At 40.2% G+C, this 25,900-nt stretch overlaps 2 protein-coding genes across 8 annotated transcripts in view; one reads left to right on the top strand and one right to left on the bottom strand.

Moving 5' to 3' along the window:
- LOC109622136 (sex determination protein fruitless) overlaps positions 1–25,900 on the bottom strand; it is a 640,213-nt gene that overhangs the window by 59,258 nt on the left and 555,055 nt on the right. For 3 of the 7 annotated variants that reach the window (XM_062854944.1, XM_062854943.1, XM_062854945.1), the window contains 2 exons: positions 17,708–17,981; positions 15,857–17,401 (listed from right to left, as the gene is read on the bottom strand). In XM_062854944.1, coding sequence (XP_062710928.1) covers positions 17,015–17,401; positions 17,708–17,981 — 661 coding nt within the window. In that variant the 3' untranslated portion in view covers positions 15,857–17,014. Of the gene's footprint in view, positions 1–5,957; positions 6,147–15,856; positions 17,982–25,900 lie in introns of those variants that run through there. The other 4 variants (XM_062854949.1, XM_062854946.1, XM_062854947.1 and 1 more) reach the window with 4 other exon arrangements.
- On the top strand, positions 6,420–11,138 carry LOC115268810 (uncharacterized). The gene has a single exon (XM_062854979.1). It carries the CDS (start codon positions 7,675–7,677, stop codon positions 8,560–8,562), a length of 888 nt encoding a protein of 295 aa, XP_062710963.1. The 5' UTR covers positions 6,420–7,674; the 3' UTR covers positions 8,563–11,138.

The following is a 25,900-nucleotide window of genomic DNA, read 5'->3' as shown; positions in this document are numbered from 1 at the left end:
TCGCCGCTTGCATGATGGCTGCTCGTTCCTTCTTTGCTCACTCACACTTTCACAACACTAGGCCGCCGTTGCGCGACTCTCATTTTCGCAAAATTTGCTCTATTTGCCTACGCACACATTGGCAACGCTTGCCTTGACCGGGTGATGGAAAAAAGACGCCATCTTAAAAAAAACTCACAGCCACCCAACGCTTTGAAAAATATATTTTTGATGCACTTTTTCTTCGAAAAATAACCTTTTTCCGCCAGAATCCAGTCGTTGAACTTCAATATGAACATCTCATTTTCTGCTAATTTGCATTTTCACTCGATATTCTCCGAAACAATCTCAACCATTTTGACGCCACACCATTCGATTTTCTTTGCCACAATATTTCCACTTTTTTTCCAATTTACCTTCCACAAACTCAAAAACTAGAATTTTCTAAAACGTCAATATTCGCTTTTTACAGAATACGCTCCTAATTTTCCAATTTCACTGCCGATTCAATTTTCACAATCCACGCTTTTAGTTCGACACTCTCGTCGCCATTTTGTAGTGACGCGTACCGCACTCTATGCCGTCTGACCAAAGACTGAAGACTGTCTGCCGGGTTCACTCATATGCACTCTAATCAAACACCATCGAGGACTACTACACTCTTATTGAATATTGCCATGTATCTCTAATAGAAGCGTCTACCACAGAACCCATCAACACATGGGCCGGGACCTACGGCTTTACTTCCTATCCGAGGGAAGACGTGATCACGGATTTTATGTCTCAGAAAATTCCATCGGCGTCGACGGGGATTGAACCCCGACCGACGGGGGTGAGAGGCAACCACGCTTACCACTACACCACCAACGCCGACTAGCGGTTCATACATTACTGCTAAAGCAACAAGGGGGTGTCCGCAAGGCGGAGTGCTTTCTCCTTTGTTGTGATCACTGGTGGTGGATGAGCTTCTAGACAGCTTAGAGAGAAGAGGCTTCGAAGTGGTTGGATATGCTGATGACGTCCCGAATAAAACGGTATCATAAAGTTGTGATTAAGCGTATCGTTTTTCGATTATACGGGGTAACATAAAATGAATCATACAATATTATAAACGTGAATCATATCAATGATTAGAGTTATCATATTCGGAATTTGAATGATAGACCGAATGGGTTGTTAAGTATAGTTACCATTCAAAAATGGCTTTTTTTACGAACAAAAAATTTGTGAAATTATTCGTGTTACAATCACTTTATCATTTATTTGACGATTCACCGAATAATAAAAACAAATATGAAATATTTCAAAACTCTACTTAATCGACTTTGAAAAAAATACACCCCTGCAGTTTCCACTGCTGTCAAAGCGAGGTCGAGGTTCGTAACGTCAGGTTGTGTTTGTTTTTGTGCTGAAAGATTTTTTTTAACTAGGGCCGCGATCGCGATTCGAACTGATGGTGACTGGTGCTGGAATTTCCATTTTCCTTCGCGCGTTGCTTGTGGACTGTATCCACATGGTGCTCGCGGGTTATTCAAAGCCAATCATGTGAAAGTAGCTGGAATATCCGATATCAAGATATGCAGGTAAGATAGTTCAGTTGTTAACCAATGAGTACGCCGACTGCGAACATTGCAACTACGTAGTGATCACCTATTGTGCCGCCGATGTGTAGTGCCCTAGAAAATTTATTGAAATAAGATTCCTCCTACGGCATGGTGCATGGAGATCCTGATGGAGTTTCCCATTCTGCACAAATCGGCGGCAAGGATAATACGTGACTTCTCGTCCCGTCCTGCGTCCCGGTAACAAATGCTGATGCCTCATAGAAAATTTCTCAATATCGACCTCTAAAAGGAATTATATTGAGCTTTAAAGAATTCTTATATGTGGGAAACCAAAGCAAATGCTTCCCGACTCTCGCTTAGGGCAGTCTTGAGGAATTTTCACTCTATCAGTGTAAGAAAGTGCTATATTTTCTCGTTTATGAAGAAAAAAAGATTATTAACAATCATATATTTATCATTATGCGTATCATAATCTTTTGTGCTATGATACCGGAAAAGTATTGAATAGTTGCAATTTTACAACCAGCATTATTCAATCGTAGAGCTATGATTATCTTTATCATTATTATTCAGTGAATTGAATGCGTATGATATGTACGATAACATGAATTGTAAAAATCTATGCGGGGTTGTCATTATTGTACGAGGCAAATTCGAAAGTGTTATCGTGGAAAGAATGCAATCTGCCCTAAATCACACTTTTTCCTGGTGTCAAAAGGAACAACTAGGCATACATCCTACAAAAACTTCCATTATCCCTTTCACCAAACGGAGGAAGGTCCAACTGAAACCCCTTTTCTTGAATCATACACAACTAGTTTATTCAAGCGAAGTAAAATATCTAGGTGTCATACTCGACGCAAAACTGAATTGAAACTCTCATCTCCAATCAGTTGTGCAGAAAGGTCTCAATACTCTTTGGGTTTGTTCAAAAACTCTGGGTAAAAGATTCTATTCTAGCGCTTGCACAGCCAGTATTGAAAAGCATGCTGGAAATACCAGAATTTCTTCTGGGTATTTTCTTGTCAACATTAATATTTGCAGCTTATCAGAAATGATATGACACAAATATTAAAATGGCCAGGCCCACTGTGCAGACTAAGGGAGTTGAGGAAAACTCATAAACTCACGGCAATCAGATTATTCACGTATGAATAATATGATTAACGCAAATTTTGGAATTTGATGAAAGAAAAAACGGGGACAACCGTACCAACTGTTTCATTTAAAGGGGATGGGTTTAAGCGTTGAACCGTTGAGAGTTTCGCAGCTAAGAAAGTTAATACATACTCCATTGTTGTTGCATCTCCTGGGATGGGACACAGGTATTTCCCCCTAATGTCCGGGCTCGGAAGCCTACCCGAATAAAAAATACAGTAGAAAAACCGAACGATATATTGTAACAGTACTATTTAGAACCATATTTTTACAATAGACACCACTGTAAAAATAAAAATACAAAAACAATAAGATGTAATGTAGGATACCATACCATTAATTGTAAATAAGATTTTTACAATATATTATACAGGTTGTTAAGTATCGTAACAATATAAAAAAATATTTTTCTCCTTATATATTTTTTTGCAAAACCATACATTTTATTGTTAATGAATTGTTCAAAATACTGATACGTGGGTTTAAATATACCGTACATTGTATGGTACATGAATGGTTTCAAACAATAAAATGTACCGTAAATAAATTGTTTTTAATTGTAATTTCACTACTGGTTATACATTTAATCAAATGGTTTTGGAATGGTTCTCTTTTGTTATGTTGAATTGTTTTACATTTCTTACATTTCTTTACATCTTAGGCTTATGAGATTTATTAGAATGCGCTTTGGGAATTCCCAGAGCGTTTTGGATAACCCTTCATATATAGGATCGCCCACGTCTAAGTCTGAGTAGTCTCTGAATGCATTAACAGTTGAAGCTTAGGCTCCCATTCCCCACCAGCCAGATAACCGGGTTTCGCAAACTAAGCATTATTTGTGGCAACACTTTGAGCGGCATGATGGAACTATGCCGAGCGCGCTAAGTGTTATTAGACCACTAATGTAGTTGCATGAAGTGGGTGACGAGGTACATAAGTATCATTACAGCGTGATTAACCGTTATTGCAATATTGAGGCTCCAGTTTGACTAAAGTTTGAAATACATAACAACTCATGAGATAACTGTCAAGTTCGATTCAAATATAAGTTAGGTTAAAAAGCGAACCCGCAGACGAACCTATATTAAAAGTCATTTCAGTGTTCAGTCCAGTCCATATGTTAAAGATGGCTCTACGTCAAAGATAAAGTTTGTCAACCGCATTTGATTCGATTGTGGTCGAAGGCAAGTTCACATGAGAGAAGAGGAGAAAACTCCCCTAAATGCAAATACAGAAAGAATAGTGTTGAAGTGTTGAACTCATCTACTGATTTACGGTAATCTGACCTGCATCTTTCCGGGTTGGCCTACATTGCATTCGTATTTCTCTCATCGCACTCTACACACCTACCCGGATAAAAACTAACCATAGGGTGTTTGGTGAAAACCATTCCTGCACCATACAGTGTACCAGCTACAATAATGTATATTGTAATGAAATGGTTCACTAAAAGCTTCGCACATTGTAGCTACTATACATTTACATTCGATTTTTATGTAACACTATATTATACTGTTTTTCTTACGTTTGAACCATTCACTTTTCCGAAACATTATTTTTCCGTGCATTTTTAATTATTTATTCAGTTTTAGATTTTTTCCGTGCTTTGTTTTGTTGATCTTTGTGACTTTTATGATGGAAAGGAAAGGAAAGAAAAAAGTGAATAAGTTGAAACATCAATTTAAAGTCAATAAAATGTTTAAATAAGTAGTAAACCAGATGTCTTAAGAATCGCAGATCCAAGAGATATGGCGGGCTAGGTATGTAGAGTGCGATGAGAGGAATACGATTGACGAACTTTATCTTTGACGTAGAGCCATCTTTAACATATGGACTGGACTGAATACTGAAAGAAATTCTAATATAGGTTCGTCTGTGGATTCGCTTCTTAACCTAACTTATACTTGAATCGAACTTGACAGTTTTCTAATGAGTTGTTAAATACATACGTGTATTTCAAACTTTAGTCAAACTGGAGCCTCAATATTGCAATAACGGTTAAGCACGCTGTAATGATACTTATGTACCTCGTCACCCACTTCATGCAACTACATTAGTGGTCTAATAATGCTTAGCGCGCTCGGCATAGTTCCATCATGCCGCTCAAAGTGTTGCCACAAATAATGCTTAGTTTGCGAAACCCGGTTATCTGGCTGGTGGGGCATGGGAGCCTAAGCTTCAACTGTTAATGCAATCAGAGACTACTCAGACCTCGACTCAGACTTAGACGTGGGCGATCCAATATATGAAGGGTTATCCAAAACGCTCTGGAGAATTCCCAAAGCGCATTCTCATAATGCTAGTAAGCCTAAGATGCCATTAACAGGAGGAAAATGACAAGATGTTATAAATAATGTTATGTTATATTTTATATGGTAATGTAATGTAAACCAATACAACATAACAAAAGAGAACCATTCCAAAACCATTTAATTAAATGTATAACCAGTGGTGAAACTACAATTAAAAACAATATATTTACGGTACATTTTGTTGTTTGAAACCATACGTGTACCATACAATGTACGGTTTATTAAAACCCACGTATCAGTATTTATAACAATTCATTTACAATATAATGTATGGTTTTGCAAAAAAATATATATGGAGAAAAATATTTTTTTTTATTGTTACGATACTTAACAACCCGTATAGTATATTGTAAAAATCTTATTTACAATTTACTGTATGGTGTTCTACATTACATTTTATTGTTTTTGTATTTTTATTTTTACAGTGGTTTCTATTGTAAAAATATGGTTTTAAATAGTACTGTTACAATACAACGTTCGGTTTTTCTACTGTATTTTTTATTCGGGTAGCCCGCCCTCGAGCCCGCCATATCTCTTGGACCCCTGCTAGGACCTGCAATTTACCACTGATTTAAACATGTTATTGGCATTAACCCTTTGGAGCCGGAGGGGTCATATATGACCCCGGCGATGAAACCGAGCATAACAAATGTGTTCGACACCAGCGACGTTGCGTCAACAGCGGCGAAAAAAATCGATTCCAAAAGGTTAAATTGATGTTTCAACTTATTCACTTTTTTTTCTTTCCTTTCCTTTGCATCAAAAAAGTCACAAACATCAACAAAACAAAGCACGGATAAAATCTTAAACTGAATTAATCTGGTGTTCGATTTGAATAGGTCGAATCTGCATAGGAATCACAGCAAACATACGATCTATTCAAATCGAACACCAGAAATAATTAAAAATTCACGGAAAAATAATGTTTCGGAAAAGTGAATGGTTCAAACGTAAGAAAAACAGTATAATATATTGTTACATAAAAATCCAATGTAAATGTATAGTATAGCGAACCATTTCATTACAATACACTTTATTGTAGCTGGTACACTGTATGGTGCAGGAATGGTTTTCACCATACACCCTATGGTTAGTTTTTATCCGGGTAGGCTTAAGCGCCTTTACTCGCTCTCTGAAACGAAATAAAAAAGAAAAGAATAGTCCAAGACTGAGAAAGCCAATTTTTCCGGAAGTAACAAATTTCCAGTCGCACTCACCCAGCACAAAGAAAACAAGAAAACAAAACACAAAGAAGTCTTCGAGCATGTGCAGACTCGTTTTTGGCAATCTCAGACCACCCCCCCCCCCCCCCCCCTCGTAGACTTTTCATCATATAAAATTTACGAAATTAATGTTGACCGCAGACTTCGCCCCCCCCCAAAGAGTCTACGTAGTTTATGGACAAGCCCAATGCAATGACCAATTTACCCCCAAACCAATTTTCTACCATAATTCACCATTTTCTCCTTTACGACGTCCACCAGCTATTTCTCGAGCTGTTTCAGTTCTTATATTTTCCAAGCTGTTTGGAGCCTGATTAGCCGGCTCCAGTTATCCTATCTCCTGCTCCGTCCGCTCGACTTTTTTCTCCAACTGCAACGAACGGCACCTTTCTCGAGCTGTTTCAGTTCTTATATTTTCCAAGCTGTTTGGAGCCTGATTAGCCGGCTCCAGTTATCCTATCTCCTGCTCCGTCCGCTCGACTTTTTTCTCCAACTGCAACGAACGGCACCGTTAAGCGTGGTTCCATCATTGTTACCAGCGAGCTACTGCTTCTCCTCAAGAAGCTGCCGTTTGACCTGAAACTCTGCGCTGCTATTTGGTAGCTTGAATCGGGCTGTTTCGAAAGCTATATTTACTTGTTGATCCATTTGAGATAGAACTAGAACGGAATTCTTGAGGACACTTGCAAGCACGGAGATTCGCTGCGTGATGTATTGTTCATCCGAGATTGGTAAATAATTTTCACTTTTTCATGTATACGTTGAGATAATTGCAATTATTCACAATTTTCATTTTGACACCTGTTCAAAAACCCTGGGTAAAAGATGGGGCCTAAAACCAAGTATGATCATGTGGATATATAAAACCATTGTCCGTCCCAGGACTACTTACGCTTCCCTTGTCTGGTGGCCTAAAACTAATGAGGCTGCTGCAAGGGCTAAGTTCAACAAAATCCAACGCACCGCTTGCATAGCCATCACTGGTGCAGTTCGTAGTACACCCACGTTGGCCCTAGACGCAATGCTTCACCTACCTCGGTTAGATCAATTCATAAAGCTGGAAGCGGAAAAAAGTGCTCTAATGTTTGCGGTGCGCAGCAAAACTGGCTACACTGCCTAGCAGCATCGACACACGACCCGCTTCCGAGCTACGCTCAGTTTGTATCGCATTGTCAACACGTTCAGATCAGAGAATAAAATACTCCGTTTTATATTTGTTCTAATCGCGGCGTTTTATTACCACGCGCCTCATTGGTGACCCCGACGTTCGCCGGCTCAAATAAAGGAACGTGCAAAGAAGTAAGGAAACACAAAAATCAATACACTTGGGCGCAACTGGCTGTGTGTCGATTTATTGCTATCGTTTGCAGACCGCCATTGTAGCTGCCTACACGTTGGAATTTCGCCAAGGCGCCCACCAGCAGCACCCAAAACAATATGGCGGACGAACAACGTTTGAAAGACGAAATCGCTCATCTACAGGACCAGCTGCGAGTAGCCCGAGCAGCCGCTGCAAACAACCCGCCCGTCGTGAACAGCGGTACCGATGTCAACAACGCTGCCGGCGATACTGTAAACAAAGTTGCAATAAAAATCGGGCCATTCTGGAAGCGTGACCCAACTCTTTGGTTTGCTCAGCTAGAGGCGCAATTCACGCTGAATCAAGTAACTCGCGAGGACACCTGCTATTTCCACGTCCTCGCTGCCATCGATTCGGAGATATTGGCATGCTGCTCGGACATCATCCGAGATCCACCGGCTAATGGAAAATACTCAGCGTTGAAGGATAGAATTATCAGCGAGTACAGCACCAGCGAGCAGAATCGTATGCAGCAGCTACTACGTGGGTGCGAACTCGGCGATCGCAAACTTTCGCAACTACTACGCGAAATGAGAGATCTCGCCAGGGATGTCATCACCGACGAGAAAATCATTAAGTCGTTGTGGATGCAGCAGCTCCCTGAAACGACACAAGCTGTTCTAAAGGTCTCGGAAGCCACTCTCCAATTGGCGCAGCTAGCTGAACAAGCGGATAAACTTGCGGACATCACCAGAACGCGATCAATATCCTCCGCTGGAACGACGTGGGAGGACAACAAGGACATCGGATTCGAGGAACTACGCAAGCAAATTTCTGTTCTTTCCGACGAAATTGCCGCTTTTCGTCAAGAGCGCGACAGACCCCGCAACAGGAGCTTCAGCAGATTTCTTGGTGGTACCCGAAGCGGCTCACGAGGAAATCATCCGTATTGTTTCTACCACAGAAAATTAGGGGCCAACGCGAGAAGCTGCCGATCACCCTGCCAATTTAAGCCAAAAAACTAGAGCAGCTGCATTCGACGACGGGCGGAGGCAGTAAGTTTCAACAATCCCGTCTTATCATCCAGGACCCAGCAACCAACTATAAATTTCTCGTCGATACCGGTGCTGACCTTTCAGTACTGCCGTTTGTTCCAAGCAATCAGTCAAGGCCGACCCCAGGGATGAACCTATATGCCGCCAACGGCTCCCGAATTGCTACCTACGGCACCGAGATATACAAACCAACTTTCGATCTACGCAGATGTTTTCCGTGGCGTTTCATAATAGCGGATGTGACTTCCCCGATCCTGGGTGCAGATTTCTTGAAACATTACGGTTTGCTGGTTGATCTGCAAGGAGAGTGCTTGATCGATAAAATGACCAGTATCAAAGCACATGGCCAAATCAGCGTGGTCGCAGAAGGATTATTCGGTTTGAAAACATATTCTCGCAACAGTGATTACGGCGGCCTGCTGAGCGAATTCTCGGATGTTACTAGACCACGTTTTCCTCGACAGGAAGTAAAGCATGGCGTAAAGCACACTATCAAGGTCGATGGGCCTCCGTGCCATTCTAAATTTCGCCGACTTCCACCACACAAACTCGAAGCACTTCGGAAGGAATAGGCTCCTAAAGGCCTATCTTAATTGCTGCATAACTTGATCAAGCATTGATTAAAACGACATGATTACTCATTTTTTAGGCATTCCTATTAGATAAAGCCCATAAAATATATTTTCAAAAATTCTAATAATTTTTGCAACACTCCTTGTTTAGCATTCAATTTTGGGTAAATTTTGTTTACCGTGTATTTCAAACAGGAACATTTGTTGTCAAAAGTGAGCCAATGTGATGTCTTTTGCAAACCGCCGTTTCACTTTCGTTACGTCAAGGTTCACCTCGAATGTCAAACAAGACCTGCTCACCATTATTTTATTTTCAAGTTTATTAACTATTCTGCCATTGTTTAAGTTCGGAAAAAATACTATTGAGATCAGAAAATCATGTTCCTTTATGTTATGCAGCAACACCGGGAAAATATTTTTCATTTTAGGACCCTATTGAAGCTGTTTCTAGAGCTTGGATACATCCGATCCTCGAAAAGCCCGTATTCAAGCCCGGTGCACTTAGCTACAAAAACACTGCAGAACGGTGATGTCAAATTCAGGCTCGTAGGTGATTACAAACGGCTCAACGATTCTACTGTCGCGGATCGGTATCCTTTGCCGCACATTTACGACATTTGTCAAACAATGCAAGGTAAGACTGTCTTTTCTGTAATAGATTTAGAACGGACCTACTATCAAATCCCCATGCATGAGGCAGATATTGAGAAGACTGCAATAATCACGCCACTTGGTTTGTACGAGTTTCTCGTGATGCCGCCAGGTTTAAAAAATTCTGGCCAGACATTTCAAAGATTTATCAATAACATATTGTTTGACATGCCATTCGTCGTCGGTTATCTAGACGACTTTCTCATCGCTTCGTCATCCGAGGAGGAGCATAAAGTTCACCTACGCATGGTTTTCGAGAGGTTCCCAAGAAACAGAACTAGCTGAACAACAGTTTCTTAAGCTAAAGTTTGCTTAAGAGTGGTTTGTTCCACTCTTGTACAGCAAAAATGTTTGTTGGGTTGAGAGCAAACGGACTTCAAATCAACGCCGACAAGTGCCAGCTGGGAAAACAGGAAGTACGGTTCGTGGGACAATTAATAACTACCGGAGGTTGCAAACCGATTCCGGAAAAGTGCAAGCAGTCGCAAATTTCCCGAAACCAGACACGGTACAGAAACTGAGACGTTTCCTTGCCCTAGTCAATTACTATCGCCGCTTTCTCTCACACGCTTCTGAGGTCGAAATTCCATTGCGCAAACTGATACCCTCAAACAGGAAGAACGATAACACACCAATCGTGTGGACAGCTGAAGCTGAAGCAGCCTTCGAAAAGTGCAAGAGATGTTTAGTAGAAGCTACAGAACTGGATTACTACGATCCAGAAGCCCAATTGTCCCTGATGGTCGACGCGTCCGATTTGGCTGCCGGAGCCGTGTTGCAGCAGCGATACAGAGGTGCATGGAAGCCATTGGGATATTTTTCCGTGAAGTTCAACGACCGCGAACGACGTTACTCTACTTACGATAGCGAGCTGCTTGCTGTGTATCTTGGCGTCAAACATTTCAAGGACGTGATCGAAGGCTGTAATCCGGTGATATTTACCGATCACAAACCACTTACATTTGCATTCAAGCAGGATGCGAACAAACCAACAACACGACAGCAGCGAATGTTGAGTTTCATAAGCGAGTATACAACAGATCTCGTTCACATCGCCGTTGTGGACCATATCCCAGCGGACGTGCTTTCACGAGTAGAGGCTATTTGGTTGCCATCGACGATTAACCAAAACGATTTCGCCTGGAAACAGGAATGCAACGAACAACTGCAAAATTGGCACAACGTCAATCCCGATGTAAAAACTCTGAAATTCGCTCATCTCGGTATTAAGCTACTTTGTCAACAACAAGGCGATAAAGTGCGAATTTGGGTTCCTCGTTTCTACCAAAAAATCATATTCGACCAGTTCCATCGCATGGCACACTCAGGAGTAAAAGCCACACAAGCACAGATTTTGCAGCACTACGTTTGGCCTGGAGTAAAAAAAGACGTTTCAAATTGGACCCGAGCTTTTGACACTCTTGACGAGTGTCAGAAAAACAAAGTATCCCGATATACCGAGTCACTTTCTAACCAGATAGAGCACGTTCACATCGACATTGTCGGTCCCTTGCCGATATCCAAGGCGGTATATTTTGACCATGATTGATCGGTTCAGCAGATGGCCTGAGGCAGTGGCTATCCCGGACATGAGTGCGGAAACTGTTGCCAAAACTTTCGTCGAAGTGTGGGTCGCTCGATTTGGAACTCCGTCAAAGCTAACATCGGATCAAGGTCGTCAATTTGAGTCACAGCTGATGAAGGAACTTGCTGTACTGTTAGGCTCGGAACGGATTCATACTACACCTAGAGTGACTGGAAGGGAGAGTGGCGTCATGTTCCCATTTTGACAGGTCTCCTGCTCGTTTGGAACAGGAATTTGTATGGATTTGACAGATGACCGCTGTTCCAATTTTGACATTTACGCCACTCTAAGTTAAAGCCACTCTAACTACACCCTACCATCCACAGGCAAATGGGATGATCGAGTGCTGGCATAGACCACTCAAAACGGCCTTGGAATCGTATAAATCAAGTTGGACTGATGCGTTGCCGTTGGTTCTGCTCGGTTTACGAACGGCAACTCGTGGAGAAACATCAGCGTCAGACATGCTGTACGGCACGGCCATTCGCATACCTGGAGCAATGATGGAGAAACAACCTCTTCGCGGCTCGACGGAATCCTTCGTCACAAATCTACGAGAGAAAATGAATTCAGTGGTGCCTTGTCCTGCATCCAATAACGATACAAAACGACATGTATTCGTTCCGAAAGACCTAGGAATTTGTACGCACGTTCGAGCCGCTTTAGAACCACCGTTTACAAGACCATACGAAGTTCTCACAAGGACCAGTAAAACGTTGACTATCAAAATAAAAAACAAAGAGGTAACCGTGTCAATTGACAGACTAAAACCAGCCTACTTCGCCAAAGATCCTGATCCAACATCCGACCGTATAACCAAGAGTGGCCACCATGTTCGATTCAGGATTCAGTGATTCTCTAGGAAGGGGGAGTACTGCGGTGCGCAGCAAAACTGGCTACACTGCCTAGCAGCATCGACACACGACCCGCTTCCGAGTTACGCTCAGTTTGTATCGCATTGTCAACACGTTCAGATCAGAGAATAAAATACTCCGTTTTATATTAGTTCTAATCGCGGCGTTTTATTACCAATCACCTCAGGTTAAAGAAAACAAAACCACTGCTGCCGGGAGACCTTACGGGTCACCTCTGCATATTAAATGAATTTGCCATAAATCCCGCAACAGGAATTTGTAGTGACTGGATGGAAACGGTAGTCAATTATGACTTACCTTACGTTGTGTTCATTCCTTCCCGCCAGGAGTGGGAAGGAGGTGGACCCAGCGTTCCAACAGGCTCTATACTGCCGTGAATCGCAAGTCAGTCCCATATGTAAAAAGTAGGCATTGAGAAAATGGCCTCTGAAGTTTTCAAATTCGATTTCTATACGAAACTCTAAAAAAACGCTATGAATTGAAAACTTCTGCGATCATCATGAAACTTTCACATATTGTTTCAAACGTTAAAACATAACAGTGAAAAATGAAAAACTAGCTAAAATAGTGTTAGGTCTTGCACTGGAGGGCACACAAGTTCGTAATGGGACTGACTTGCGATTACATTTCATTATGGGACAATCTGACTTGGTGTTGTTTTCCAATTTTACTGAACAAACTATATATTTTTATGCACGCAGCTGAAAGATCATCCGAAGATAGCTCGAAAACGGACATTAACTCATTTTTGCCCAAAATGCAGATGGGACTGACTTGCGATTCACGGCAGTATAAATTTCTTCACAGATGGTTCGAAAATAAATAATCTGACAGGATCCGGAATCTATGGCCCTAGAACAAAAATCTCTGTCCACATAGGACAGTGGCCCTCAGTATTTCAGGCGGAAATATATGCAATATTAGAATGTGTGTTATTATGCCTGAGGAGAAAGTATAGGTTTGCAAAAATATGTATTTTCTGACAGCCAAGCGGCACTTAAGTCGCTTAATAACTACACTTGTAACTCAAAGCTAGTGTGGGAATGCATTCTGGCTTTTAAAAACTTATCCATACGCAATCGAGTCTACCTATATTAGATCCCAGGACATACGGGTCTAGAGGGAAACGAGATTGCTGATGAGCTAGCCAGGAATGGATCTAATGAAAGGTTCATTGGCCCTGAACCTGCGGGATCTCAGACTGCTCTGTAAAAATGGAACTGAACAAATATATGGTCGGTCAAATCACATCAAACTGAAATGCACTTCCCCATACGAGCCAATCCAAAAGGCTCGTAACGATAATCCCCAAGAAAACCCAACAACTATTAGGTCTCAACAAAAGGGATCTTAACATCTACACCGGTCTAATAACTGGACACTGCCCCTGCAGATACCATCTACAAAAGATAGGAACAATCCAAACCTCAAATTGACGCTTCTGTGACGAGGAGAGGGAAACATCAGAACACATCCTCTGCTATTGCAGTGCACTCACTCAACGTAGGTTCAAAGTTCTCAGCAAGCCCTTTTTAGGGCCTGCTGACATATGGATCTTACCTCCCAAGGACGTGATTGGCTTCATAAAGCTAGTCTCGCCAGAATGGGGGAGTCACATACTCTGCCCATAACTGCATATTTGTAACATTTGCATATTTTGATGATATTGAGTTATTACCGGGGATCACCATCAAATCGCAAGTACTTTCGACTTCCTGAATAAAAAATTCAAGTTTGTTCTAGGATTTATGAAAAAAATACCAAGTCATTTTGTCTCATTGACCAATGTAACCGCATAACAGTCACACTGGAAAAAAAAGGCTGGCTTTAAAGCGTGTCATCAATCATAATCAGGTCCGATTTATTTTCTGGCAATTCGACTAGCATATAAGATGTGCTGTAGAAAATTTTATTGCTAAACGATTGACTACCAATTTATGAGAAATTTTTAAAATTTAGGTTCAATTCCATACCATTCAAAGTTGAATCTGTGGGCTCCATTTTCTCCAATGCCTACTTTTGTCGAATGTTACTCTTATGCGATTATGGGCAGTACTGTAACTCAGGATCTCTATTCATCAATAATAGATGGTCTTGAGTTCAGTCGATACCAAGGTATCTCAGTGACAAATATGTTACTGAGATAACTTGCGTACCTCACAGCAAAAGGGTATATCACAATAGTTCTAAAATCTGGACGCAGTGATCTTCACCCGACAAACGAGAGAGAGAGAGAATGAAAAGGAAAGGGTTAAGTAATAAAATGCATACTTCTGTAATTCGGCCTTTCGTTACATTCGGCCTTACGTTACCTTCCGCCTTTCGTCACCTTCGGCCTTTCGTTATTACCTTCAACCTTTCGCGATTCGGCCTTTTGTTACTTTCGGCCTTCCGTGCTTTCGGCCTTTTGTGATTCGGCCTTTCGTGATTCGGCCTTTCGAAGTAGTACCACAATATGCACTAATCCAAATTGAGTTGCATGTCTAAGTAGGTTAAAAATAATTCTCGTACCGCCGGTCACTTCGGATTTCAACAAAAGCGTAATAACTTTCTGAGATGAAAGCAAGCCCTATCCTGATTTTTTTTTTTGCTGACATGAACTGCCGTGAATCGCTTATTTATTCCATTGCATAGGCAATCCAGCAAACATGGGACTGATATGCGGTTCAGGGCAGTGAAGTAGGTAATAGATATTGTATGTTTTGTTTTTGATTGTGATTGTACCTAATTGTAATTTTATTGAAAACGATAACCAGCTAGTATACACACTTTAAATGACATCAAGGAACTCTCATAGGAATAAATGGTATGTGAAAATTATGAAGCCCTAACATAACTCTAGTGAGCTGCGAAAGAATTCCTTTGCTTCGCTCTAAAATTGTGTAATATAATAAAGTTTGAGTTTATAATCAGTTTACTGTGACACTGTTGAAAATGCTTTGACATCCATGTGCACAACAGAGCATGATGAACAAATTGAGAAATGTGAAAAGAAATCCACGTAGCTACGTAGCTTGAAGGAATAGAAGCGCCCGTCTAGCGAATTGGGAGTCGTGAGTTCTAGTCTCACCGGAGTAGGGTCTGGGACCATTTCGGCAGGAGCACCTATTTTGGGCACTTGCTGCTATAACTCAGTCAATTTTGAACCGATTGGCTTTATTTTTGAAACATGATCAGATACGCACAGTATCTAGCCATGTGCAAAAATTCAAGTCAATCGGTTTGAAATTGACTGAGTTATAGCAGCAAGTGCCCAAAATAGGTGCTCCTGCCCAAATGGTCCCAGACCCTACGTGGATTTCTTTTCATAATTCAAATATCAATTTGTTCACCGAGCACATGTTCTGTTGTGCACATGGATGTCTAAGCATTTTCAACAGTGTAATTTCCTACATGGCTTGGTCAGCCAAAGCAAAATCAAGAAATTGACAGTTTATTATGAGTTTTTTTTTTGTGGAAGTATTTTTACTCGTATGTATTGTGTATGTTGTATACGCATTTCGCATTAGCCACGTGAGCCATCAAAACTTAACATAAGTAGGTATTTTTTAATAAACATAATGAAATAATAACGCTATAACTAAAATCAAGCATTCGCAAGTTTATTTAAGTTTTTACACATTTTATTCTTAGAAATACAAAATGCATTATGATTAATACAAAATCATACGAAAATCCTGAGTGCCACTGATTTTAGAATGGCTGAGTTTTATTTATTTAATATTATACATATGAGAATAAATGGTACTAAAAATCAATGCAATGGAAGAGTCATGTTTAAAACATTTTATTCTTTCTATCACTTCCAATTAATTATCTTTATTATTATTATAATTATTGTTTTCATTATAATAATAATCATCTCCACCTATCCTGATTTTGATGCATGTCGTTTTGCCATTTCTCGCTTGAACTGGAAAAATAGATCTCCGAAATTATGTTCCGTATTATGTTGAGTTGACTGTTGCTGGCATTATCAAAAGGATGATTTATTCAAAACCTTATTTAAAGCCATAACTTCAGAAAAAGATAAATTTAAAAAACTAGGCTGCCAATTTGCGCATTCTCTATACTACCGTCGGACGCATAAATGTCACATGTTACATTTCGACATTTTTGAGGTTTTTATGTCGAATTCACCTATTTTTGAAACGTGTTGTCAATATATATATATATATATATATATATATATATATATATATATATATATATATATATATATATATATATATATATATATATATATATATATATATATATATCAATCAAATGCGACAATAGCCAAAGTTAATTTTGAAACTTCAAATGCATTTTTCTTGTGTTTTTCTATTGTAACATGTAACATTTCTGCGTTCGAGGGCAGTATATGCATGGGACAGTTATACGTAGAACAGCAGTACGTCATGCTGTCTTCGATGGTAGTGATACACATAGCGCAACGACTTCATGGTACGATATCTACTAACACTTTAGTTGTATGTGGAAGATGCTGATTGCGGGAGCGCTGCAACTCATGATCGAGAATAACAGTATCTTCAACTTCTATCATTCTCTTGTTTGATAATGTGATACATAGGATGGTACTATACGTAGAACAGCAGTATGTCATGTTGTCTTCGATGGTAGTGATACACATAACGCAACGACTTCAGGTTACGATATCTACTAACACTTTAGTTGTATGTGGAAGATGCTGGTTGCGGGAGCGCTGCAACTGATGATCGAGAATAACAGTATCTTCAACTTCTATCATTCTCTTGTTTGATAATGTGATACATAGGATGGTACTGCGGTTGTTGCTGTAACTGCTGCAAAGGTTGCTGGTAGATGATGTGGTGCTGCTGTGGAATGATGTGATGTTGTATCAACTGCGCCTGGCTTCCCTGTATTGCTGTATGATGCGTTGCTGCAACTGTTTGATGTTGAGGTGGAGCGTTCTGCTGCAGTTGATGGTGGTGATGATTAGAATTTAAGATGTGGATATTGACTGGCGATGGTGACGTAACGATGTGGTGGGTTTGCGTCGAAGGCGGCAGGGACGACGATGTTAATGACGTTGTTAGCGCAGAGTTATAATGTTGCTGGAATATCGTATTTAAATCATTTGTTCCGATTTCTTCTGTTGTCTGTTTGGTTTGGGGGATTGATTGTTTGATTCATTTTATTATATATCAATACTAGATGTACACTACCATATTCAAGCTAATAGATAGTAGATTGGTTGGTTTACGCTATCATTTTGCTTTACTATAGAAATATCAGTACTATCCCTTGTGATTTATCCAAATAAATTTAGCTTTTGATGCTAATGTTATGTTTATTGAAATGTGTGATTACTAAAAAAATGTTACTGGGAAAGTTAGGAGTGGTATTGTTTCTACATGATAGTTCATATCAGTTTCTACTGCAAATTAATAATAACTGTAATTTACCGTATTCTCTGGACTATGTTCATTGTGTTGAGGTTCTATTTTAAATTCCATCTGTGGGCTGCTGGTAACGCCGGCCATTGTTACGGCGGACGCCCCTACGTTTCCTCCAATGCCTCCGATGTTACCGCCCCCGCCTACGCCTGTACCATGATTCGAATGAGATGGGTTGGAGTTGCTTGGAGTGTCGTATTTTCCTCGTTTGAAACGACCATAAAGCGAACTATACGGCAAATTGTAATGAATGGCAGCCTGATTTATCGACATATGCCCCTGTCTGTGGAATAAAAAGAATATCACAAGAAACAAGAAAAAACAATTACCCAAAAGCTCTCCACCACCAAAAGGCATGTCTTAATGAAATTTATATACGTTACGTATACACTTATAATATGGGGTATGATTATATACAGAAAAATGTATGATGAATGAAAAATTGAAACTATAATAATTAGGGAAATGATATAAAAGGTTGACGATACGATTCAGCCAAATTATGCCGTGTATACCTATGTACAGGGGATAGACAAAATGATCGGGACAGGCAAAAGTTTCCCTTCTCAAAAAATATTCAAATAGCTGTAACTTTTCGAAAAGTGCATCAAATATTTTCAAATTTTTACTGTCAGTGGATCAACTAGTTGTGTATCAGTGGACAAAATTTGGAAAATATCGGGCCATTCTGCACGAAGTTATAAAGATTGTAGAAAAATGTATATTTAACCAATAGCCAACTTTGAGCTGTTATATCTCCGGATTCAATAAACTGAATGCAATGAAATTTTGACCATTTATGACTTATATAATGAGCTTTGAAAAACTTTTGACTTAACTTAAAATTCTTAACACGGAAGAAAATCATAACGATTAGATTAGATTGTCATAACGACTAGATTAGATTGTCTAATAAAACACCAAATTTTCTTAAATTTCAACATCGTTTTAAAATTCAGGATGCTAATTATAGTTCATTTATATTCCCTCTAATTGTCTGTAATATAAATGTTATAGCACCTTACTACTGAATTACCTTGGTGCTAGAGAGAAATGTCATTGTTACCAACATTGTTTTTTTATTATTGATTTCCGTCAAGTCAAGAGCTTGTAGAAAAACGATTTGCCTCGTGCAAGTGAACTATTCTTTCGAAACGCAAATAAAAAGTAATGATAGTTGTTCCTGTAATCCGCCGTGTTTTATTTACGGGACACAACATTGTGGCGACGAGGTCGGTTCGGTTCGAAGTAGTTTTCGCGTCGTTTCCGTCGATTTGTGCCGAAAAGCGCATCGGTACGTGATTTCGCAATGGCGATGGATGCAAATCTCGCGAGCATCCTCGAGCAGATGAGCCGGTTGATGGAGGCGCAAAGCATCGCACAGAAGGCGCTTCTGGAACAGCTCGCGAAGCCGAAGCACAACGAGTTCCCGGCCCGGATCAAGAGTCACCACAACGCGCTGCTGTCGGGAGCCGCATACCCGTGGCTACAACTTCTCGTGGACGACCAGTTCGACTTCCTCCTAGGTTTGAGCATTACGTTATGTCCTGAAGAGGGAGATGCTATAGCACCTTACTACTGAATTACCTTGGTGCTAGAGAGAAATGTCATTGTTACCAACATTGTTTTTTATTATTGATTTCCGTCAAGTCAAGAGCTTGTAGAAAAACGATTTGCCTCGTGCAAGTGAACTATTCTTTCGAAACGCAAATAAAAAGTAATTATAGTTGTTCCTGTAATCCGCCGTGTTTTATTTACGGGACACAACAATAAATATGTTTCGAAAGAAAGTAACAACATAGCCGGCAGTTCATTGAAAAAGTAATGGGAAGCATATTAAAAATAGACCAATTTACTAAAAAATCATAAAATAAACGAAATCGTTATAACTTTTTCTCTTGTGAATAATTTCAAGTTGAGTCAAACGTTTTTCAGAGCTCATTATATAAGTCGTAAATGGTCAAAATTTCATTGCATTCTTTCATTGAATCCGGAGATATAACAGCTCAAAGTTGGCTATCGGATAAATATACTTTTTTCTAAAATCTTTATAACTTCGTGCAGAATAGCCCGATCTTTTTCAAATTCTGCCCACTGATACACAACTAGTTGATCCACTTACAGTAAACATTTGAGAATATTTGATGCACTTTTCGAAAAGATACAGCTATATGAATATTTTTTGAGAAGGGAAAATTTTGCCTGTCCCGATCATTTTGTCTATCCCCTGTAGGTGACACGATATATCTACACCGTGACTAATAAGATCTCATCATGCAAAATATAAATTTAGAAAATATAATTTATTCCAAATCTGTGATCCATATTTTGAAATTGAATGCATGTATTGAAGGGCCACATAACACTGATTGAATGAAGCATAAGGCTTAGAATAACGTGATTTTTCATTTGTTTTTAATAGCTTAGCAGTACAATATCGTTTTCAAAAATCCGTTTGCTCCGGCATGCAAGAAAAATGTTCGAAAAGTTTTGCATTCTACGGTAGCGAAATACACGCTCAAACCGCTTAGCACTTTAGTGCATAATTTCCAGACTACACCAAAAAAGTGTAACCCTTAGGGCTGCCCAACGTACGGCCCGCGGGCCGCATCCGGCCCGCGATGACATTTCATGCGGCCCGCGGCACGAATGAAGAAAAGTTATGACTTTTGGCCGGTGGAGCAATTATTTTGAATGTTTCCCTTTTTCCAATGAATTATATTTTCAAAACAAGTTTGACATATATTTTTAGGTAAATTTTCAAAGATTTTCAATCAGTTATATTTTGTTCTGTAAGAATTTCGGCCAAGGGAGGCCTCAAATTTTCACAATGAACTTTGAAATGTTTGCAAAATTTTCAGAATTCTGGCTGACATTGCACATTGCAATTTAAAAAACAAACATGTCAGCGTAACCTCAGAGTAATTCTACTCATTTTCAGAATTTCGGTTCAAAACTTCAGTTTATTGTGCGCAATGGCTTAATTTTCTCCAACAGCGGAAGGAAAAAAATCTTAAAATTCATAGAAGATTCAATAACAATTCTTATGTATTTTTGAGATTTTATTTATGTGGCTATAATCTCAAAATTCCGGCAAGTTCTGGGACAACACAAAAAATACGAATCTTCGTTTATGAAGACAATTTTTTACAATATCTTCACCAACTCCAAAATTATTCCAGAATTTGAACGAATTTGGATTTATAGGAATTAGCCATAGCCTTGGCAAGAAATGCTCAGAAAAGTTTCAAGAAAACGTATGGATTATAAAATTTCAATTCTGGCCCGTCAACAGGTGTGGAGTGTAAAATATGGCCCGCGATCGTTAAAGGTTGAGCAGGCCTGCCTTACACATTCACAAAATCAGCTCCTAATACAGTTATTTCGAACCTAATATTCATGCCAAGCATGAATGTTTTAGAATGTGTTTTATTGCGTTATGGAAAAAAATATTTATTTCAATGTTTATGAAATTTAATTTTCTTGAATTCCATGTCCTTGAATAGCTAAGTAAAAGCAGATTACGAAATACCATTCGTGAGCAGAAACTATCAGAAATGTTTATTTGAACATTTCCTGAGGTCGGTCAAGCCGATCAGTTAGGTGCCGGCCAGAGTGGACGCGTCACGCGGCGCGGCGCGGTGCAATGCGGCATTTGACAGGTCGCGCGTCGACGCGCGGCAGAACTCCTTTCATTGGAATACAAGGAAAACAATCATAACATGCCAGAGTGCGCGCGGAATGATGCGAAGCGGAAAGCGTTTAGCAGCGCGACGCACGACAAAACAGTGCATGCACTGTTTTTGATGCGGAAGTCACGCGGTTCGCGCGGAGAATTTTGTATTTTTGTGTGGATTTCATCCGTTTTTACCAAACCATGATGTTAATTTTACGAAATTGTTTTTCAAATGTATTCAAATGTGAATATAAAAAATATTAACATGAATAATACCACATGTTTATTATACGGTGGCGTCTCGTAACCTCACTTTTCACATATTATGCGAAACAAAATCAGTAATTTCTTCAAATTTATGACTAAAGACTTAACGGAAATAATCGAAATCTCTGTCATTCTACACCCATTACAAGCAGAGCTTTCACATTAGCCCTACCCATGTTTCATGCACAAAAAGGGTTGATATCCTCTCGTTTATTTTACTATCTCAAAGTATTCTACTAGGGTGTAAGCTTAAAAAACAGTTTCAAAATAAAAATACACTATTTTTGAGTTAACAAACTTGTTCCATTGCCTTGCTGTTTAAAAATAAACCAAGGGGCGCCATTTTTTACGTATACAACCCTGTGGTAACTCTGACTACAAGCTCACTTGTTCATAAAATTTCAAAATTTGTACCTGTAGGACGGGTAGATTTGAGGTTAGGGAATCACCATTGTCCCAAATGTATATCTCTTCTGAATCATCTGAAGTAAATAGCATTTGAGGGTAAATTTAGATAAATGATTTATTTTTAATTTTAGGTTGAGCACAATAATCACATATCTCTTGGAAATTTTTCATCAGATAACATGTACTCATGTGCAAAGGTGACGGAAATTATGAAAACTTTTCAGTTTACTTTACGAACAGACGCGTTGCACCGCGTTCACTCTGGCTATCAAGCCGCGTTGGAAACCGCGTCAAAAACGCGCCGCACCGCGTCGCGCCGCGTGACGCGTCCACTCTGGCCGCAGCCTTACCCCGCTGATCATTGGTACCCCGTTTTACGGTATATATAGGGCTCCCATCAAAATAGAATAGAAAATCAGGACATTTCATGTATTTTCTCGAAAATGAGTAAAACTCATCGGATTTGTTAAGAAATTTTGGCCAAAATTAGTCGAAAATCAGGACATGTCCTGCTAAATCAGGACGGATGGTAACCCTGGGTATATAGAAATATAAAATGTGGGAGAAAAGGGTTGAGCCAGAGATTGAACCCAAGACCTTCCGCATATAAATCAGTGAGATCAGAGCACGGTAAGAAATCTGCACTGTGAAATCAATTGTTTGGCATTTGAATTCGCACTACTGTTTAATACCGTGGTTCAAAAAATCGTTTTTGCTCCACACCGCTTATTCAATGGATCATTGAAGCCGACTTTTCCGCTACTCACCGCATCAAAACAAAAGCGCCACCGTATATGGACAGTAACACAGTGACAGCAGTCGAGTTACGTCAAACACACAGGGCTACCGTGGCGCTATCTGTTCATTTCATAGCGGTCGTTTTAGTTATTTTAGTGATCCATTCGTAACCAGATTCTATGCCTTCTCCCAAAATGTGAGCTCATTTGGTTGAAAATTGAGACTGCACAAGCCCTTCAAAGTTGGTAAGGTACACCGGGGCAAGTTGAAACGGGTGGGGCAAGATGAAACACGATGTTTTGAAATAGAATTCAATACACTGAAGTTTTTTTTACGCGGTTTTTTTTTACGCGGTTTTTTTTACGCGGTCCGTCCTAAAAAAACCGTGTTATTTCAAGACCCGTCGTAAAAAAAACCGCGTTATTTCAAAAACAGTCGTAAAAAAAATCGCGTTTTTTCAAAAACACGCGTAAAATAGTCAGCACCACATCTAACGTGACTTGACTTTTTTTACGACGTTTTTTGAAATAACGTGGTTTTTTTTTACGACGGGTCTTGAAATAACGCGGTTTTTTTTACGACGGGTCTTGAAATAACGCGGTTTTTTTTACGCGGGACCATTACCGTCGCAAAAAAAAACTTCAGTGTACAATTCGAAAATGTATCCTTCGCTAAAAGATTGTTTGAATCAAAAACTATGTGTTATGGCGATCGAACTGTTTATCATATTTAATTAGAAAACATTATGTTCACCCGATGTTTCATCTTGCCCCACCCGTTTCAACTTGCCCCGGTACCTTATGGGAATTACTATGGGAAAACGATGTTTTACCCTTCTTACACCCATAAGAAGGGTATGAATACCGCTCACGCGCGCGCGTGTGTGTGTGTGCGTGTGTGTGTGTGTGTGTGTGTGTGTGTGTGTGTGTGTGTGTGTGTGTGTGTGTGTGTGTGTGTGTGTGTGTGTGTGTGTGTGTATGTGTGTGTGTGTGTGTGTGTGTGTGTGTGTGTGTGTGTGTGTGTGTGTGTGTGTGTGTGTGTGTGTGTGTGTGTGTGTGTGTGTGTGGTGTGTGTGTGTGTGTGTGTGTGTGTGTGTGTGTGTGTGTGTGTGTGTGTGTGTGTGTGTGTGTGTGTGTGTGTGTGTGTGTGTGTGTGTGTTTTTTTTTATTCTAGGAGTCCAAAAATCTTCTAAAGACGCTGTGTGGGATTCGAATGTGCGCCTACCCACTAAAAACACTCTCCTAGTTCACCTCCTACTTAAATTCCCCTCCAGTACCACCATGCAGTATTTCTTCGGAGGGGAGGCGTTTTGTGCCTTGTGCACCATCACCAAATTGTTATTCTACGCTTTTATTGTTATATTTCCATTAGAGAATATGACCGCCAGTTCAGTAGCAGAGGCTCTTTGTTCCACGTGGATTGCGCGATTCGGGACCCCTGAATCAATAACGAGCGACCAGGGCAGACAGTTTGAATCAGAACTTTTTGCTAAGCTAAATCGGATTTTGGGAACGAATCATATTCGTACCACAGCATACCACCCTGAAGCGAATGGCATGTTTTTTTTTTTTGTTTATATTTATGTGTATTTTAACTTATAGCTAATTCTACACTTATGGCTTGGTGGAAAGATTCCATCGCACATTGAAAGCAGCGATTATGAGTACCAACCCTAAACAGTGGCATGACAATCTTCCATTCCATTGCGAGTAGCGTATAGAGAGGACTTAAAATGCAGTTCTGCGGATCTTGTTTACGGTCAGAACTTGAGAATTCCAGGCGAATTTTTCGATGAAGTTCGTCCCGATGCTAATCGAACTGAATTTGCCCAACAGCTGCAACGGGCATTTGTGAATGTGAAAGCTCCCAGCGCATCGAATCATGGAAAGCGGAATGCATTTGTTAGTAGTGACTTGAAATCTTGCTCACACGTGTTCGTGAGAGTCGATTCTATCAGGAAACCGTTGCAGCATCCATACGAGGGTCCATTTAAGGATTTGAAACGGCAGGAAAAGTCATTTGATGTGCTAATTGGAGGTAAGCGCCAACGAATCTCAATCGACCGGCTGAAGCCAGCGTTTTTATGCAGTCCAGAGATCAACGAGTATCTTCCTGATGACGAAAAGGTTAAAGTTACACCATCCGGACTTCGCGTACGCTTCCTGGTGTAACTGGAGGGAGGCTGTGGATGCACACCTCTATATGCATCCGTGGAGAACGAGAGACGACGAGTGCGGTATCGAACAGAAAACTGTAAAACTAAAGAATAAAAGTTTTCGTGAAATAAATATACATAAAACGTTTATTTCGGTATCCGATCCGCTACATGTCAAAGGTCCCCAAAATCAGCTGAGTTTAGACGTCAAATGAAAAGGCCCATTGTATTACTTATATCAATAGACTTTTGTAGTGGTTGAATTTGTTTGTGTTCTTTATCAAAACTTCAGAACTTTTTCATTAGCAACTATTCAGTACTGTAACAAGATACAAAATCAATATTTCCATTTTTTTTTAAATGCCTGTTAATGCTCCTGGTATTATGGATGAATGCTCAATATACTGTTGAATGGTAGGTACATCCTTGGAGATGCATCACACAGCTCAGTGGAGAGCTATTGGTATCAACTGATAGGTAAATGGAAATAAATTGTAATTATGGTATACCTAGATTGAATATAGGAGAGGCGTTGAGCTGGTAGCGATATCAGTCAGTGCCTGGGTTTGGAGAACAAAGCCTCGCCTGTGTTTTTATTTCTAACAGGTTATGGGCCCAGGGACGCCCTGGTGGTGGTTCGGGAAACGAGGAAACCGAGATGCGGTATCCAATATACGATGAGGAGGCCAATACCCGATGAGGTGTCAAGATGCGATGAGGCCTGGTGCCAATATTCGTTGAGACACCAAGATGCGGTGAGGGGACCAATACTCGATGAGGATTGATAGCCGTGTGGGACCTGCGCTGGAACCAAGAGGCAGAGGGTGCTGGCTGATTGATGGACGCTGCCGGCAGACGGACAGAGCTGGATGGCAGAAGGTACTTGCTGCTCGGTTGCTAAGGAGGAGCTCGGTAGGCTGGAGGAGTACGGCCAGGTGAAGCTCGGGACGCGTCGGAT

This window comes from Aedes albopictus, chromosome 2 (assembly GCF_035046485.1).
Source record: "Aedes albopictus strain Foshan chromosome 2, AalbF5, whole genome shotgun sequence".
NCBI lineage: Eukaryota > Metazoa > Arthropoda > Insecta > Diptera > Culicidae > Aedes > Aedes albopictus.
The sequence above is the reverse complement of the archived record's forward strand: the minus strand, read 5'-3'. Positions and strand labels throughout refer to the sequence as shown.

Bases quoted from the DNA above. Each gene is read 5' to 3' on its own strand.
- LOC115268810 (XM_062854979.1), top strand. From the start codon at position 7,675: ATGGCGGACGAACAACGTTTGAAAGACGAAATCGCTCATCTACAGGAC.